The following is a 20,045-nucleotide window of genomic DNA, read 5'->3' as shown; positions in this document are numbered from 1 at the left end:
ATATCAATATATGTCTTCAACATATATTGATCCAGGAGGCAGGAGACAAGCCATTAGCAGGGTAATGATTCAGTGTCACAGAAGCTAGTGGAACAGGGGGACAAAGACACCAAAAACTGATAGTAGGTCTTAAGAAGTATGAGGGCCAGAAAATGAATATAGGGTGTGAACATGTATGGGCATGGTAAGTAGAGGATGCCGAATAAGGCTATTCTACAGTATACATATTTGGGGAATGCATTATATGAATGGAATCCCTTCTAAGGTGTAGTTTACAAGACTTCCATCAGGCTGAAAATGAGAGTGAAAGTAGAAGACTCTGACTAGCAAAAGCAAAGGCAATAATGCAAGAGGAGAAATGGGAACGAAAAGGAAATGAACCAAGAATCCATGTCCAGGAAATGCAGTCAGAGAGCTCCTCTCCTATATAAATGTGAAGCAAGTGGCAGACTGATGGCAATAAGAAAAAATGCCATGTTTGGGTCATGTTGTGAATGTTTGAAGTTCATATCAAAGATGCCCTGCTTGCCGGCTCCACCAAAGATGGAGATGGCAAAGGGACAGGATACTCCTTCACAAATTTTGCTTCCATTTGTGCAAACCTCCAGTATTTTGGATGCCATGAGAAAGTACTAGGTTTGTGAATAGAAGATGGACATTCAAGAAACCCATCTTTGACAATATATTCAGCAAGTCAACTATGTCTGAAGTATCTCGTTCCCAAACAGAAGTATATAGGGTATTTTTACATTCCAACTTTACATGAAGAAGCAGGTCTTGGAAACTCCATGAGAAAGTTTTCCTAAGGATTTATCCACACTTTCGTCTCTGGTTTGCTCAAAATGAAAAGCAGGAAACCTTCCAGACATTTTGAACCTCTGACCTTTTTGTGGTTTTCCCATTAAGACATGCAAACATCCACACAGCTATTCAAATATCCCTTCTCACTGCATTATAGGGTGGCCATATAGTATCCCTACATCTAGAACACTTCCACTTCCAGCCCATTATAAAATGAGTTGAACTGCATGTTCCTTAGGAAAAAAGAAGATCCATTGGCTCATAAATGTGAAATCCAGTGCCATATATACCTATCTTGTTTTCAAAATGATTTTTCCCAAGCCACCCTAACTGACCCTTTCCAAATGTTTCCACTTGACAAGTGAATCAACTTTTGCCTTTACCCAATCTCAGCTCATGCCTTCTTCTTTGATAATATCGGGATATCCACATCGGACAACAGTCTCAGCTAATTAATTTACTCTAATGTCTAGCAGCCATTTGACAGGAAAAATAATCTACAAAGTATTTATTGCAAAATCTTTACCATTGTGACAAAGATGAACGCAAACTTCACACAATCATTTTTCAACTGTTATCCAAACTTGAAAATGGTTTTCAAATGTTAACTTTAACATTATGAGGAGGAAGATAATGGTTCTACTTTAAAACTGCCTGGAAATGGAACTTCTCTAACAATGGCTTAGCGTTGAGCCAGAAAAATAAACTTGCTTACTAAAATAGTAAATGGGCCAGAAATAAATCTGTCAGAGATTTGGGTGGGAGAGAGCTAGTGTGAGTGAGAAGGGGGGGCCACACAAAGGGGCAGTGGAATTGAATATCTAAAATAAATGATCTGAAACTTTCAACATAGTGTATCTTCAGAAAGCACTATCTTCTTTTTGTGAAATGCACATACCACTGTCATAATATGGGTGAAACTAGAAAAATCTAAATACAAACCATGAGAAACATCTACAGCGCTCCGCTTTAATCTCTGTCTCCAGTATAAAAAAATCTGGTAGTTCCATTCACTTTAATGTACTCTCAATAAATACTTTCCCATGAGATTTGTTTCTTCTTTCTAGCATTATCCTCCCTGATAATCCTTACTTAACCTTGGGATTTTTAACTGTTAAATTAATAATTGTTCATTTCAGTGATGATCTGAAACTCACTTCCTTCTCCCATCTGAAGGCCAGAGTAATTGGCCAATAAAAGTTCCACCAAGGTCAGGAATGACCTAATTTACTCGTAATTATTAATTGTGCTCTGACCTCTTAACCATAAATAAAGCCTTGGCATTGGAAAAATGAAGATGTGAAGCAGGACATGGTAATTTAAAAAAATCAGGGATTAAGGAACAGTGAAGGAAAAGAGAATGGATTTTCTAAATTTAAAACACTCTTTGCCCTTTCTTGAAATAATGATTTATATTCTTTGAGTCGGCAAGAGAGTAATTGGATATGCATGATGCAATACTGGAATTTTAGGTATTTTGCCTAAAGGTTATTAACAATTAGTACCATGGGGCGGGGGAATCATAAAGTTAAAATAACAACCCTCTCTCAAAGGATGACTGAAACTAGACTTGTAATCTGGTCATAATAAAATATGTTATGTTTATATTAAAGCCCCACATGTTAAGAGGAAAATTGACAACCTAGAATAAGTCCAGCAGGTGGCCATGATTAATTGGGGTCTGAAAAGTGAGTTGTACGAGGAGCCAAGGAAGAACCTACATCACTTTCTTTTGGAAAAGTGAACACTGAGGCCAAACATGGAAATGGGTCTTCAGGCTTTTAAAAGGGATTGTACAACAGAAGAGGAAATACTCCTTACAAGTAGAACATAAGGGACAGACGATGAGTTACAGGCATGAAGGGGTGGCTGGCCTCCTTCTGTCCAGTGCAGAAGAATCCACTCTGTACAACATCAGAAGGATGGTCCCTCAGCTTGTCCTTTGACGCCTGCTGTGGTACAAAGCTCACCATCTCAAGAACATCCTCTTCCCCATTAGAGGTTCGAAGTGTCAGAACATTCCCTTCTAGTGCTGAGTTGCCAGTTCTCAGATTCTCACTTCGACAGCTAGGTAACCAGTTCTGTCCTCATGATTATCTCAGGATGTGGTGAATCCTTTCTCCATAAGACATCTCACTGGAGTTTTCAAACAATTATAGGTCTACCTCTTAGTTTTCTATTTGTCAGCATCGCTAATTCCTTCCACCAAGATTAATTTATTTTTCACAACATACCATTCTAGTCACTGGTCTTCTGGACATTCGCTGGTTGGTAAAGTTCTCAAATGACATCCGAAATAAATATTGTTGATACAGTGCAGCAAGAATACCACACAGGAATTCTAATTGCTCTGTTCAAGAGAATCTGTTAGTATGTGTTAGCTGAATACTTACTATGTTCAACCTAAGCTATTTGCCATTTAATAAATAACAGAAGTGGAAAGCCAGGTGCTGGCAATATTTGTACATGGAATAACTCTGGAGTTTTTATAAGATGTAAATCATTATGTGTACATGGGTGGTATAGTCCCAAGTTAAGGGGGCGGGGGTTAGAACCAAAAATGGAGCCCAGGCAGCCTAAGGAATCCACATGAGGAGTTACAGGTGAAGAAGACCTAAGCTGTACTTTGAAGGATGGGTGCAACTTGTCTGAAATGGAGACATGAACAACAAGGGAGAGAGTGTGTAACAGGAATGATCAGTAAAAAGGAGGCCAGGGTTGTTAAGGACATGTGTGGCTAGATTTAGAAATATTTAGATTTATACCATACCATTTCCAATAGTACTTTCTCCCTCCCATTCAACTTCTGGGTATCTATCTGAAGAAAATGAAAACATTGATTTGAAAAGATATATTTATCCCTATGTTCACCAAAGCATTAGTTACAATAGCCAAGATACGGAAGCAACCTAAGGGTCTACTGATGGATGAATGGATACATTAGCTATATATTCATATATATTCGCTATGGAATATTACTTAACCATAAAAAAGAATGAGGCCTTGCCACTTGTGACAACATGGTTGGACCTAAAGAGCATTATGCTAAGTGAAATAAATCAGACGGAAAAAGCCATATACCATATAATCTCACTTACCATAGAATCTGAAAATGAAACAAAACAAAACAAATGGATAAACTAAAACAGAAAATACACTCACACTCACAAATACAGAAACAAACTGGTGTTCACCAGAAGGGTGAAGGCTTCAAGGAAAAGATGAAGTTGGTGGAAGGGAACAGGTGGTACAAACTTTCAGTTATGAAATAAGTCATGGAAAGTAATGTTCAGCCTGAGGAATAAAGTCAATAATATTCTAATAACTTTGTATGGTGACAGATAATAAGTAGACCTACCTTAGTGATCATGTCATAATGTATAAAAGTATCAAATCACTCTGTTTTACACCTGAAACTAATACAAGGTTGTATACCAATTACAACTCAATAGAAAATTGTAAGAAAATAAATATGCTTGACTTTACTAAAAAATTTCCAGGACTCTGATTTCCACAGATATCTAATATGGCAATCTAATCCTTGGTGAGATTCTATGAAGAACCAGGAGAGTAATTTTGGATGTTCATCAGGTGGCAAGTACAGATTTCAGGGGTGATTTTCTGGATATCCAATTTCCTTTATTTCAAGCATGAGAATTCTCAGCAGTCCAATGGGAGAAATATTTTTGGATAGATGTGACTTTTGGTACATTTTAAATTACATCATGTTGGTAACAAACAGTCCCAAAGGCTGACGTCCTAAATTGTGTATCTGATCCAAAGAATTTCTCTTTTAGAATGGCTTTCTGTAACTGGCCCCATTTATATCTTCATTTCCAAAGCAAAGATACAGGAAAAATCAATTAGTACAAATGAATAAATCCAGGTAAATACACATTCTGGCTTTCAATGAGCCAGTGAGTCTGTGAATCTCCAGGGAACACTGAAGAGACATCATAAGACAACTCAATTTCTCTTAATAGGGACCATAACCCCAGAGTTGCTTTTTTTTTTTTTTAATTTTAATATTGTGCAATTGACTTTTTTTTAATACCATGCTATGCTCATAGCCTCTGTGGAAACGCAAACATTATTCAACAGGACAATTTCCTGAAAAACCTTTTGAAAGTGGTCACAGACTCTGACCCTGCTCTGGTGCCCTGGGTCTGCCAGCATGCTGTTTTATTACCTTTGGAAGCTTCTATGCCAAAACACAGCCCAAGAATTAGAGCTGAAAGAAAAGGAGGTCCATAAAAATCATTTGCTGCCTGCTTTCAGGAAGAAAAACGGTCGCTTTGCCCTCAGCAATTCTATGCATCTTCGCTTCTCTCCCAACCTCATCTCCCAGCCTTTCAGTTGGCCAGGGTAATGGGTAAGAATTACAGATTGTGGATTTTTAAGAAAGGCCCGCTGAAATCACTTATTTTACCCTTTGTCATACCAATGGGAAACCCGGGCCCCAAATGCCTAAATGACCGTCCCAGGACCACACAGCAAGGGGCAGCATCAAGACCTAAACAGCACACTGCAAGCAATGAACCAGGAATGTGCTAACAGTACAGCACAGTCAGCAAACCATCTGAACAGAGACCCTGTTTGTACTGCTGAGCCCCCAAATGCCAGCCCCAGTGAGAGTAGGCCTCAGTCATATTTGGAACAGAGCGTGCCCTTCATTTTTAATTACGTTATCCAAAGCATTTAGCTAAGAAAATGGCAATTTCCTTTTAGTTGTTGGTTGTTCTCTTTTGGTACCTTCCCTTATTTCCCCCCACCGTTCTTGCTACCATGAATCCTTTGCAAATTCATCCTCGGTCAGGCAGCCTATATCACTTCCTTATGCTGAACTCCACTCTGACTTCAAAGGGTCTGTCTATCCTAATGAAATGCTTAACAACCTTCTCTGCAAACACCCCATTTCTAGCCTTGCAGATCAAGTTCTGATTCTGTTTCTAAAAGTGACTCAATGAGTCTAAACATTTTTCTATAACTCATTTTACACAAGGTGGAAAAGAAATAAATGTTTGCTATTTCAGGTATTGATTTTGATCATGGATTTTTTTTTTTTAAACCCATCATGGTCTCTTAATTCTTTTCTTTTAAAATGACAAGACATTCTTTCATTGCTTCTATTGATAAGGTCATCTGCAGCTCAAGATGCAGTTGGTAGCTAAAGGGAGTAAAATTGGGGGCAGAAATACCAATTTAGAGCCCTTCCCAGGCTGTGCACCCATCACGCAGACATAACATATCTTTTTTTTTTTTAAGATTTTATTTATTTATTTGACAGACAGATGACAAGTAGGCAGAGAGGCAGGCAGAGAGAAAGGAAGGGAAGCAGGCTCCCCGCTGAGCAGAGAGCCCGATGTGGGGCTCGATCCCAGGACCCTGGGATCATGACCTGAGCCGAAGGCAGCGGCTTTAACCCACTGAGCCACCCAGGCGCCCCCAGACATAACATATCTTAAAACTTCTTACAGTATGATTGCATCTTGAAAGAAGCATAAAATAAATGTCTAGTGAAGCAAGCACCCTTCCCAATATCTATCACTAACAATACATTCCCATCTACTGTGTCCCCTTCTTTAACTTTCTAAGAGTAACTGTCTTTAAAATGTGTGTCCCCTTTAACCTTTGTACACCACAGATCCAGATGACATTTTAGTAGACTTCTTGACTTTTTTTCTTACCTGGACATAGAAACAGAGCTGAGCTCATCCCTAATGAACACATAAGTCCTTAGTAATTTCTCTTCTTAAATCATCACTAATCCCTTCCATGGCTAGAAAAGCAATGTGACTGTCGATAATGTGCTAAGTCGCTAAGTTACAGAGCTGACTAAAACACTTCCAATGGTCCCTTTGGTTTTGATGTAAATGAAGCTTCATGTTTGAAGTGTTAAGTCTTAAGCTAAGTGCTATGAGAGACAGGAGGAAGAAGAAGACCTGGTTCTACAGGTCATAGACCCTAGGAATATGACTGGCCCTCACGAGAAAGTGAGACAATAAGCATCTGTGAATGAGTACTACATGAGTGGAACCAGTATAGTGGTCATTCAGGGTGAGGACAGAGCCACTGTTCCATGTCTAGAATATTCTACTGAAGCGTTGTCTTCCTTAATTGGACTGGGTGGGAATAAAAACCAGAGCATCCCTAGGGTCTAAGTGAGGGATCACCCTACTAGTAAAACAGGGTTAATGGAGTAATGGAGAATTGAGAGCTGAAATGGTCTTTCTTTCTCAGGCACATGGTGACAGCCAGTGAAAATCTAGGATTATCTCCACAGAGAGTAAATGTACAATACTTAATCAGTGAACATTCAGTAAAGAGTGAACGCTAGAGCATCAAATCAGTCAGGTTCCCGAAAAGCAATCTCCAGAGGGCTCCTGGACCATGAAACCAGCAAGAGGTGGCCAACCTTGACCAACCCTGCGACAGACTCTTGCATCTTAGATGTTCTCTCTGCCCTGAGATACCAAGAGTAAGCCTCTACCAACTACTTAACAATTTCAACCTATTCCTGATTCTTTGATTCCAGGGTGCATTTCCATCCTCAGCTCTTTGTTGGTTTATGTATGAGGTCTAATTTGTAATTCAAAAGTATTCAATGTGCTATAGTTCCAACCTCTAAGAGGAAAAAAAAATTATGGTTTGTATTTCCTCTTTTCCAAGAGGCCCAGACAGCCTCTCTTCCCCAGAATTGGAAGGTTGAGGTGGGGTACTAGAACTTCCTGCTTGCTGCCAGGCCTCTAAATACAGAAGGTCAAGGGGCACCTGGGTGGCTCAGTTGGTTAAGAGGTCAGCTCTCGATTTCAGCTCAGGTCATGATTGCAGAGTCCTGAGATAGAGCCCTGCATAGGGCTCCGTGCTGAGCATGGAATCTGCTGGAGATTCTCTCTCTCCCTCTGTCTTCACCTTCTGCGCTCTCTCTCTCTCTCTCTCTCTCTCTGTTTCCCTCAAATAAATAAATATTTAAAAAAATAAATACAGAAGGTCAAAAAGAATGGAGGAGGTGGTAAGCAAATGAAAAAGAAAAAGAAACAAAAAATCACCCATTTCAACTCAAGTTGCCCATATAGAAATACATAGAGTTATATCCTAATAATCAATTTCTTAAAAAATAAACAAACAAAAACACAAGTATGCTCAAACGCTAACAAGTTAGTGATTTTTTTCTATTAAAACTAAAATTAAATAGAAGGTCAGGGTAAATTACCCATTTCAGCCTTCCTTCTGCAGAAAAAGGCACTTCATCATTTCTTACCGTGGGTATACTTCAGCCTCGACACATGTGTTTGTATCAAATGGGTCATTTATATTGTTGCCTGCTGGAGTTTTTCTACTTTCAACTTAGTAGGGAATATTTGGGATCTTTATTACTCTAAATAAATCTACAAAACGTCTCTCGCTTGAGGCTCTTTATTTTAATTTCAGATAAATAAATCATATTAGTTTCCTGGCCATCCTATTAAGATAAGCATGGACCTAAAAACAGCAAATGTGTTTGAAGCCCAATGTTTTCAGATTAAATAGGGGTAAATATCTCTGGATGACCCCCAAATCTGATTGACATTAAAATATTTGGGGGGAGGGACGCCTGGGTGGCTCAGTTGGTTAAGCGGCTGCCTTCGGCTCAGGTCATGATCCCGGTGTCCTGGGATAGAGTCCCACATCGGGCTCCTTGCTTGGCGGGGAGCCTGCTTCTCCCTCTGCCTCTGCCTGCCATTCTGTCTGCCTGTGCTCGCTCACTCTCCTCTCTCTCTGAAAAATAAATAAAATCTTTAAAAAAAAAAAAATTGGGGGGGATTTTCTTGAAGGACATAAGCCTGTTTAAGCAAGAAGTAGAATTATTTTCGAGGCATCCATGGACCTGCTTGTACAAAATGATTCAACTCAAGCTTCCCACAGCAGCAATAATAAATCCATCTTTAAAGTAGGAATGCATCCCCAGTTATCTTAGGGGGCAATTGTATATCTTTGTAGGTTGATCTAATGCCTTCATCTATGCTGTGTTTTATTAACTATAAAAAGCTCCCGAGCTGAATTTCTCATCATGTTACATACAGTTATACTCAAAAGTCTTAGAGGCAGTTCAAATCACATCGATTCAGAAACTGATTCTTCCTTTGCCCTCAGGCCTTCAGATCTGCCCCTCCTCAGGAGTCATCTGGATTTCCGAAGTACAGTCTCCTAAAACTTGTTTTATAGATTCCTCCAACTAGCCCCACAGAAGGATTTTTACAAATATATGTGAATTTTTTTTTCAAACACCATTTGGAGTGAAGAGAAGGGGATGAGACCCATAAGGTTTTAGAGAGTCTATTTAAAATATTTATTAGGTCAGGACCTAAATATTCCTTTGGGTTAGCATCATCCTTTAATTTAAAGGGTGGACGAATTTGATTTTAAAGGGGAGATCACGTATATAAAGTGAATGTAGAGTTTTACTCTGGCATTGTTGATGCCTCCTCACCCCAGAAGACCTGAGTTCAAATAGCAGGGAACTCCCTAAGTAGTTAGACATGCAGAACGCATATGTCCCCTGAATAAACGATCATGTGGATGAATCCTCAGGTACAAGGTGAGTGATCTTCCTGAGTGATCTTCCAGTTCAGTCAATCCAGATAAATTTCTGGGCTTAATTCAGTTAAACCTTCCTGCTACTGAACAAAAGTCACCTTAAAGACAAGCATGCCACTCCACCCAGGGCTTCAGAGCTCTAAGACACCTAAATGCTTCCTTGTTCCTCTAAAGCAGCAGCATCAGGCTACAGTAAGCATCCTCTGGGATAAAGATCAGCCCACCAGCCCCCCTGCACACGGTCCAGGGATGACCTAACTGTTGAAGCATGTGGCAATACCCAGTTTCCAGAGCTCTGATTTATTCTCCCTTATGCTGGGCAGAGGGCATGACTTAGAGGCAACACTCTTATCTCGGCAGGGGTTTTGAGACTGTCTGCATCTCTCAAACAACCCCTGGTGGGTAATTGAGAAGTGACATTGATGGGTTTCCAGGGTGGCCCTTGTGCTTACACTTGCCCTAGAATCCAGCCCTAGGATTTAGAAATCCAGCCCAAGGGTTGAGAGGAGGGGAAGATGATGTAAAGCGTGCTAGCCCCCATCCCCTTTGACCCTGGCAGAGTGAGACAGAGGTGCAGAGCTGGGAGACCATGTGCTCTTATTGAGTTGGCATTAGCATGAGGTTTGCTTTCAGTGTTTATTGCTATTACAGACACTGAGCTCTCTGTTTGCTACCCATTCTATTCCCCAGAGATAGCCTCTTTTTCTCCTGAAGGGATTTAGAAAACAAATCACAGTTCTTATTTTATTTGGTGTCCACCATTAAGAATTCATGCAGAGCAGTCTTACTTGTAGCCAATTAAGATCTCCCAGTGGAAGTCTATGATTACAGCAAAAGCAACCTGTTTAATACTTGGCATCTCCTTAGTCTACATAAATTAACCTCATGAGGGTAGGGATGTGCTAATTCTTAAGATGCCTAGGGACGCCTGGGTGGCTCAGTTGGTTAAGCAGCTGCCTTCAGCTCAGGTCATGATCCCAGCATCCTGGGATCGAGTCCCACATCGGGCTCCTTGCTTGGCAGCGAGCCTGCTTCTCCCTCTGCCTCTGCCTGCCACTCTGTCTGCCTGTGCTCACTCTCGCTTCTCTATGACAAATGAATAAATAAAATCTTAAAAAAAAAAAAAGATGCCTAGATAATTTGATTCGAAAATCCAAGATACATAGAGGGTAAATCTTCAGGAGCCCTGGGCTTGACTTTTCTCAGGGCATAAGTGCTTCTGCTTATTAATTCTAGAAGATTTCTAGATAACACATGAAGAAAAGACTTTTCTTTTCCCAGGGATAGACAGGGTAAGGGCATCCAGCCTCTCAGTAAGCAGTTTTAATATCACTCACATTATATAGAAACCGAGATTAGAACTGAGATGAATTTTAGGCAGTCGCGCCAATTATTTCTGCCCGCGCCCCCCCATCTGCCACCAAAATGTGTAAATATATTGAAATTATGGAAAACATGAATATTTGCAAGGTGGATCATTTCATTTCAGTGTTCACTCTTAGATAAGCAGCATTTTGAATCGCGGGAATAAAATATTTTTGTCCATTTTTTCCCTTACCTCTTTCCTTAGAATAAGAATCACAGATAAGCCAGAATACAAAAGTCTATTTTAAAGAATTTTGGAAGCACAAAAATACCCAGAATTGCCAAAGCAATCTTCAGAAATGACAAAGCTGGAGGTAGCACACTCTCAGATTTCAAGATACACTATAGAGTTGTAGTAATCAAAAAAAATATGGTACTGGCACAAAGCAGACAGACGGATCAATGGAAGAGGATAGAGATCTCAGAAGTAAACCCATGTATTTATGGTCAATTAATCTATGACAAAGAAGGCAAGAGTATACAATCTCTTCAATAAATGATGTTGAAAAACTGGACAGCTACAGGCAAAAGAACGAAACTGAACCACTTTCTTATACCATAATCAAAAATAAACTCAAAATGGTTTGAGGACCTAAATCTGAGACCTGAAGTCATAAAACTCTCCTAAGAAAACATAGGCAGTAGTCTCTTGGACACCATTCTTAGCAACATTTTTATGGTTATGCCTCTTCCTGCAAGGGGAACAAAAGAAGAATCAACTACTGGGAGTTGACCTAAGTACAAAGCTGTTGTACCACAAAGGAACCATCCACAAAACAAAGAATGACCCACTGAATAGAAGATATTTGCAAATGATATATAAGATACTGGGTTAATATCCAAAATATACTTTAAAAATACTTACACAATTCAACACCAAAAAAAAAAAACCACCCCAAATAATTTGATTAAACATAGGCAGAGAATATAAATGGAAATTTTTCCAAAGAAGACATATAGATGGCCAACAGACACATGAGAAAATGCTCTGCATCACTCATCATCAAGGAAATGCAAATCAAAACCATAATGAGATATCACCTTATGACTGTCAGAACAGCTAAAACCAAAAGGAAATAACAAATTTTGGTGAAAATGTGGGGAAAAGGAAACCCTTGTAAACTGTTGGTAGGAATATAAATTGGCACAAACAGTGGAAAACAGTATAGAGGTTCCTCAAAAAAATTAAAAATAGAAATACCATATGATCCAGTAATTCTACTATTGGGTACTGGAATTTCATTTACCCAAGGAAAACAAAAATGCTAATTTAAAAAGATACATGCACCACTATGTTTATTGCAGCATTATTTATAACAGTAAATATGGAAGCTTCCCTAAGTGTCCACTGATAAATAATATATGATTTTACACAGACACATACACACACATACACATACACAGATACACTATGAAATATTATTTAGCCACAAAAAAAATAACGAAATCTTGCCATTTGTTCCAAACATGGGTGAACCTAGAGGGCAGTATGCTAACTGAGAAGTCAGAGGAAAATGAATACCATATAATTTTACTTATATGTAGAATCTAAAAAATGAAACAAACGAAACAGTTTGGAAACAGCCTCCTGCAGAGAACAAGATGGTGACTGTCAGAAGGGATGGGAGATGGGTGAAAAGTTTAAAGGGATCAAGAGGTACAAAGTTCATTTATAAAATATCTAAGTCAGGATATATAAATACAGCATAGGGATTATAGTCATTAACATTGTAATAATATTATGTGGTGACCAGTGGTAACTATCCTTATGGTGGTGAGCCTTTTGTAATGTACAGATTTGTTGAAACACTATGTTGTATACCTGAGACTAGTAACATTGTATGTCAATTATAATTCAAAACAGGTTTCTTGAAGTTTGGATACACTAAAATTATAACTTTATTGTTGTAAGGGGTAGGCCTTAGGGGCTTTTATATCAACAAGGACCTATCCATGTTTTTTTTTTTTTTTAAAGATTTTATCTATTTATTTGACAGAGATCACAAGTAGGCAGAGAGGCAGGCAGAGAGAGAGAGGTGGAGGCAGGCTCCTCGCGGGGCAGAGAGCCTGATGTGGGGCTTGATCCCAGGACCCCGGGACCATGACCTGAACCAATGGCAGAGGCCTAACCCACTGAGCCACCCAGGCGCCCCTATCCATGGTTTTTAATTAGGCATCTTATTCTCTTTGAGGTTGTAGGAAACCATCACTTTTCCCCTTGAGGAAGAAGACGTTAAATGCTTTACTTGGGCCAACATAGCTTGTAATCAATAGTTGTTCAGATACTTGGAATTTGTTACTGAGGTTTAGGCTGCCACTCAGGAAAATGGGTGCTGAACTAGAAATGGTCTTTTCCTGTGTTTACATTCCCCTTTTACTAAAAACCTGGATTCCTAACTATTAGCTGATCTTTAATTATAGTACCCATCCCAGTACCAGTTAGGTAAAGGAAGAGAAGAAATAGTTACAACCACGTGTTTGTATATTCCATTATTGAACTGGAGAGATCACTATTTCTCAAAATGCACTCTTTGGAACTTTAGTCAGACTAGATGCTGCAAGAAAGATGGGATTTTTTTTTTTTTAAGAAGTCCAAGTTTTATTTTATATCCCATATTTGATATTCATAGCACACGTTAGCCATTTAAGTGACTCCATAAAGTTCTAGAATTCAAACATTTTAAAAGCTGGGTTTTCCTAGAGTATCTCAAATTTGACCACAGGGTAACTGATTTAAAAAAAAAAAAAATCAGTAACAGCTACCCAGGGCATTCATTTTTCTTGGAATGTGCTTAAGAAAATGCTCATAGATCATTTAGATTACTGTCTTCAGCAGAGAGGAAAGAGGATTCTGACTTCTGGGGAACATGTGGAAAATGTCTGGAGACATTTTTGGTTGTCCCAACAGAGGGTTTGGTACTGGAATGTGGTGGATAGGATGATGTTAAACAACTTAAAATGCACAAGACAACCTTATTCCCATCCCCCAAGGTAAAGAATGATCTAGCCCCAAATGTCAATAGTGCCTTGACTGAAATCCCTAGCTTTTTCAAATGGGACTCTGATCTGGGATTTGTGGGCTAGTAGTTGGCACTTTGTATTCAGCAGATCTTGTCATTTAATTTTGGCCATGCAGACCTTATTCTTTATGTACAGCCTATCAATAACACTGTCTCCAATTCAAGCTATGAAAATCTGAACTGAACACTTGGATATTGTCTGGTTGAGTTACTAGCCAGCCACTAAGTATCTTTGCTATTTTAGTGGTTTCTACTTATGTTCTTGGAAGCTTTCTATGATACATGCATTAAATACTACAAAATGATCCAGCTGCATAATTAGAGAAAAGTAAGATTAAACATGTATTTGTACATGTTATAGAAATGTTTTATCTTAACCATCATGGGTTTCAAATAATCTCAGTGTTAAGGAAACTTAGATACTAGCTTTACTGATAGCTTCTTTTTACAGAAAAGGAAACTCATTCCAGAGATGATATCCCTGTGGCCAGTTTGGGGAGGCCAGGCCAAGAGTCCAAGGCTCCAAAACTCACAGTCTTCTTTCCATTTCTATGGTATTATGCCACTTCCATTTTTCACACTTAATTTCACATGTGATATGGAAGAGTCATTAACACCATAAATATTCATGAATTCAGTGTGTATCTTCCAACTGTTTGTGTTTGTTCTAAACTCTTAATCTGAATCTGTGAATGGATAAAAATTTCTATCAAATGTTAGAAGAAAGATTTTTTCAGTAGCTGTTTTTTTTTTTTTTTTTTGCAATCTCTCTTGTCAGTCAGATATATTTAGCCAAATCAGAAATGGTAGCAGATGATATAAAAAGCATTAGGTATAAAAGAGCCTTTTTCTCCTATTCTTAACTATACACATTAAAAAATATGAACATACAGAATTTAGCCTCCCATTTCAACATCTACTAGTAAACTAGTTGTCACTGGAATGTTTCTTTTTCATCAAGCAGGGAGATACTGAGCAAAGAAGACCCACCCAGACTTGTGCTCAAGTCCTACTACACTGGGTTTTGGATTCTGACTCTACCTATTCAGATGAATTCACATGAGAGTTTTCTGTTGGTGTCAAAAAGTCTTTTTTGAGCTAAATGACTGCTCATTGCTAGATAGCTATATTTGAACTTCAAATTCCTTTGCAATTTGAAAACCAGAGAAAGATTATAGGTCTATTTTAGTAGAATACTAAACAAGGCACCAAAATAACCAGTTATTCTAAGAGTATAATTAGGACAATATATTTGTGTCACCGCAGATGTTTATGTTATAAGATACAACTACAACCTATTAAAGAGTAGTAGCCACCTCCATGAAAAAAAAGAAAAGACTTATTTTTTGTATCTAATCTTATAACAAATCTTCAATCGGTCCCAGTCTTTCATCATTAAGCAAATAGCAATAGTATGCCATGTGTCTATCATGCTTTTGATCAATCCTCAAACATGGTAGATATAAATTAATGCTGAATACAATTATTTTTAGAAATCTGGGGTGCCTGGGTGGCTCAGTGGGTTAAACCTCTGCCTTCAGCTCAGGTCATGATCTCAGGGTCCTGGGATCGAACCCCACATCGGACTCTCTGCTCAGCAGGGAGCCTGCTTCCTCCTCTCTCTCTGCCTGCCTCTCTGCCTACTTGTGATATTTCTGTCAAATAAATAAATAAATAAATAAATAAATAAATATCTTTTAAAAAAAAGAGATCTAAGCATTCAGGATTTATCTAAGTTATATGTATGTTGAAATATAAATGGAAGACCGTCAGTTAAGATCAGTAGCAATGATAATAGCCCACTCCATGAAAATTGTAGCAACTACAAATCAAAGGCATAATACAAATCAGAAAAAAAGTTTATACTGTCTTTTGGGGACTTTTTTTTAACTTCAGACAATCCAATTGTGCTTGAGTACATGACATGTTTCTTATAAACCTCTACACATCATAGATTGTCCCTAATTCAAGAAAGTACTTTAAAAATTTAATCATAACCAGTAAGAATTTCCCCACCCTGCTCACTGTACGCTCACTGGCATAGCTTTCACCCAAAAATAATTTGGCTAGAATTGTAGTTATGACATTGTACTAACCATCAAAAAGCCTACCACTTCAAGTCAGCCAAGATCTGTTTATAAAATATAATCAAGGATAATTTCATGATTCAATAAATAGTATATAAATTTGCTATTATTGATTTTCATTTTCTTTTCAATAAGACCCATTTCTGTCTTCTCCCTGATAGTTTTTCTGACTATTCAAATGTCATTATTGCCCTTGATTGTTATTCAAATGAAGCTTTTTTATTAGATCCTCTGCCACTATGTATAAGGCTTTGCTTTTTCAGCAGCAATAATTCTATTTCTGAAGGAAAATAGAAGTGATAGCACACAAAGCTCTGAGCTCTTACTTTATGTTAGGTTAAGTCTATGCCTGAAATTATATTTTCATTTAATCCAATCCAAGAAGACCAAAAGATTTTTATTAGCTACCTTATCAAAGAAGGAAAACATTCTTTTCCATGCAGGTTTTTTTGGTTCAAAGACCCATGGAACTCTACTCCTCCCCAATGATGTATATAAGACATGCTTACTGACCAAATTAAAGTCTAATTTCTTTCATCAGATGGTATTCATCATTTTTTGTGTATACTTTTTCTTTCAAAAGATAGGGAAAACCAAATATTCTATATAAAGAGTTGGAAGTAAATTATATAATTCATTTAAATAACATTTTGCACCTTGGAGGAGATCTATGCGAAATATAACTTGAAATATACATAACTATAAATAATTTGTGGCTGTCTTCATTAATAAAATACACTGGTTTACAAAAGAAAACTTTACCAACACCATTTATAGCTCTCAAAAACACATCTAACAGTATCACACAGAAGTATATAAAATTAACTTGTATGTCTGCTAGCAGGAAGCAGACTTAAAAATTATTTACTTTTGTTGTATCCTACTTTTTCCACACAGAGAAATAGAGGGTCTACTACTATAAGCACAGATCTGTTCTTTAGCAGGGAAACTAATACAAAGGACAAAACAAATGAAATTATTAGGCACTAAGACTAAGATCTACAATCCTTCAGAGAGGACAGATTTCAAGGTTTTTGGGATGCCTGAAGAAGGGGCAGTCTAGCCTGGTACAGAGACTGATGGTGATACATTTGGGTGAGGTTGGCAAGAAAGCCACAGAGTTAGCAAATCTTTACCCACCCTGTCTGGGTATCTCCTCCATGCTGCCAAGAAATAAGAAATAATGGCCTTCAGGGGCTTACTGACCCTGGGGAGACAAAGCTAATTACATTAAACAATTCTGGTACAATGTGAGCCATCATGTAATTAAACCCTAGCATATTTGTTCCAAATAACAGGAGCTATAGTAATTTAGGAAAAGGAATAGCAGATCCCATTGGAGCATGGATGCAGTGCATGAGCACCGGGGTTCTAAAGATCTAGAGAATCACAACGCAATCGTTTCAATCAGCCTCAATTCCCGAGAGGCCCGAGGGAACAAGACACTTGAGAATATGCCCTTTATGATATTCCTCTTTATCCAGTTTACCTGCACCAATGTTCTCCCATACCTTTCTTCACCGAGCATCAGAACTCACCACACAGAACAAAAAACTAAACACAAGAAGCCTACAGAACAGCATTCTTAAAATATTCTCCGTTAATATGAAGAGAAGCAGACATTTAAAGCAGCTGTATTCAACTTTTCAATTACATAAAAATCTTAATCTTTAAGCAGGCAAGGGTCAGAGAATTGGATTCTAGTTTCCACAACGAAAGTTATGTAGCCTTGGACAAATTAATTTCTTGACCTTGACAAAGTGTCATGATTTCCACCATCCTCCTGGCTCTGAGCAGGTCCTTGACTCAAGGACAACTCCTGGCACTGTTGCTTTACTTTGATTAAAGGAATACAATTTCCTAAGGAGCCTCTGGTGACTTGCTTCCGAAGGTGTTTTGACACTAAGGGTAAGAAGAGAAAGTATGCCGACTCCCTGCCTCTGTGATCAACACGGAAGATAATCAAGGCTGCTCTGAGTTCTAGGCATGCGTTTCACTCACCTCCATAGATTTCTGTGTTGTTCCTCGAGCTGAGTTAGAAGATGCTCAATGTATTTATTGGAGTCCATGTATTCCTGCATATGCAGACACACAAAGACAAATAAAGCCTCATTACAATCGTCACCAGAATTCAGACTATCTTTACAGGAAGATTTTTGACAAGATAATCCCTGGTCCCTCTCAGTTCTAGGAATCAGGGTATCTGTAATGAATATGCAGAGTTCCTCGGAGATGTCCTTGGATCATTCTATAAACAGAGAACTGGAAGTTCTATAGAGTCAGCATGAAAACCCTCTGATTCACAGAAGAAAGTTAAATTTCCTAGTTATCTATGTTGTGGTCCGTATATTCTACCATATAGAAATAAGCAAGCCCAGGGCACCTGGATGGCTCAGTCATAAGTGGCTGACTCTTGATTTTGGCTCAGGTCATGATCTCAGGATCCTGGGATCAAGCCCCACGGAGGGCTCTGTGCTCAGCAGGGAGTCTCCTTGAGGATTCTCTCTCTCCCTCTGCCCAGCCCACCTCATGCTTGTGAGCTCTCTCTCTCTCAAGATAAATAAATAAATAGATGGGTAAATTAATAAATAAATAAGCAAGAAAGCAAGCAAGCCAGTGTTGCTGCTGACCTTAGAAAATAAGAATAAAATAGACAAGACAGGTCTTGATTACAGTGATCTTAGGATATTTGCTTACTAGTAAAAATGCTACTTTTGAACTATATAAAATGCTTGATATATTCACTGGGCACATTGTTTACATGGATGCAATGTGTCCATTTTCCTGTATCTCCTTATATAAAAACATAGTCTACTTTGCTTTGGGGGTTTGTGGGTTGTTTTTTTTTTTTTTTATTTGGTTTGGGTTTTGTTTTTTTTTTTTTTGGTTGTTGCTGGTTTTTGTTTGTTTGTTTGTTTGTTTGTTTGTCTTATAGAAAAAGAACCTGGCTTCTAGGAAGCTATGAAAGCAAGGTATATTTTTTTAAATGTGTAAATTTTTGTCAATCAAACCGTATTTTAAAGAAACATTTCTGAAACCTAAGGAATCCCTTTGTAACATAGATTTATAGAAGTCCATAGGTTATTAAATAAAATTTTTTAAAATTAGTGATTTCTGCATATGAGGTTCATATGCAATAGTTTCAGTTGCTGATTATGGAGCAAAATACAATGTGTAAAATTTTTCGTGATTGATTTCCTCCTGAACCCAATGCTTCTTTTACTTTCTATTTGAACATCTAGCCCACAGTCCTGTGTCTCTAGTACATCTGCCTTAGATGGACTAGGGTACAATGGTTTCAGTGTTAAGGTACCCATGAAAGTTATCGTTTTGTTTCTTATGGATTTGAGATAAACTAGGAAATTTGATTAATACTGATTCGTTCTGAAATAGATTTGTTTTGATTGAGTGCTTTATATAATCGCTTGCTCCTATAAGTGTATATCTCTTATAATGGGGGAGGGTGGAAAATACACAGTAAGAATTGAGCTGATACTTTGGAAGAAGTCCTTTCCTGAGTTTCTGGACCTGGATCGACCCATTTACCCCCCCTTTTTTTTTTACTTTCTATAATATTTCAATTAGGCTAAACAGCACACCATATCTTTACCCAGCTAAAACTGCTGTTCTCTAATGGTATAAGGTTGTTGCAGATAATTAGCTGAAGAGTTTTATTCTTATTAAATAATATTCTTCTTCAGGTTAATTATATAAAAAAGACCTTTAGTCATATCAAAACCAAAGCAGAAATCTGTTAATGCAGAAAGTTATAATAGTTTGCATGTATGGTACTAAGTATCCTGATCAAAATTTAAAGAAGATTTAGAACCCTCAAAGTTATCAAAGACATTGCTTTTAAAATACATCCATCAACATTTTTAAACACTGTTTCCAATTAGAAACAAATACATAAATCTCAAAGTCACTCATCCATTCTTTATTCAATTGCTTTTCCAAAATGTACTATACTCCAAATGCTATTCTAAATTTCCTTCACAGAGTAATAACCAAGAGGGCAAAAGTTCCTGCTCTCAAAGAGCTTATAGTCTGCAGACAAAGACGTTACAAATGAATACACTGACTCCTGAGCGCTGATATGCTATGAAGGAAACAGGAGGGATGAGAGAATCTAAATGAGGAAGGGTCATGACCCTTACAGAAGGTGGTTGGATTAGAACCTGGGCAAATGATATTA

At 38.0% G+C, this 20,045-nt stretch overlaps 1 protein-coding gene across 1 annotated transcript in view; it reads right to left on the bottom strand.

The window, feature by feature from the left end:
- The window catches only part of NCKAP5 (NCK associated protein 5), a 915,059-nt gene that overhangs the window by 625,696 nt on the left and 269,318 nt on the right, over positions 1–20,045 (bottom strand). Inside the window, 1 exon segment of the mRNA XM_047722528.1 lies at positions 17,852–17,925. Within this exon segment, the coding sequence (XP_047578484.1) occupies positions 17,852–17,925 (74 nt within the window).

This window comes from Lutra lutra, chromosome 3, assembly GCF_902655055.1.
Source record: "Lutra lutra chromosome 3, mLutLut1.2, whole genome shotgun sequence".
In the NCBI taxonomy this organism is placed as follows: domain Eukaryota; kingdom Metazoa; phylum Chordata; class Mammalia; order Carnivora; family Mustelidae; genus Lutra; species Lutra lutra.
This window is presented reverse-complemented; position numbering and strand designations above follow the sequence as displayed.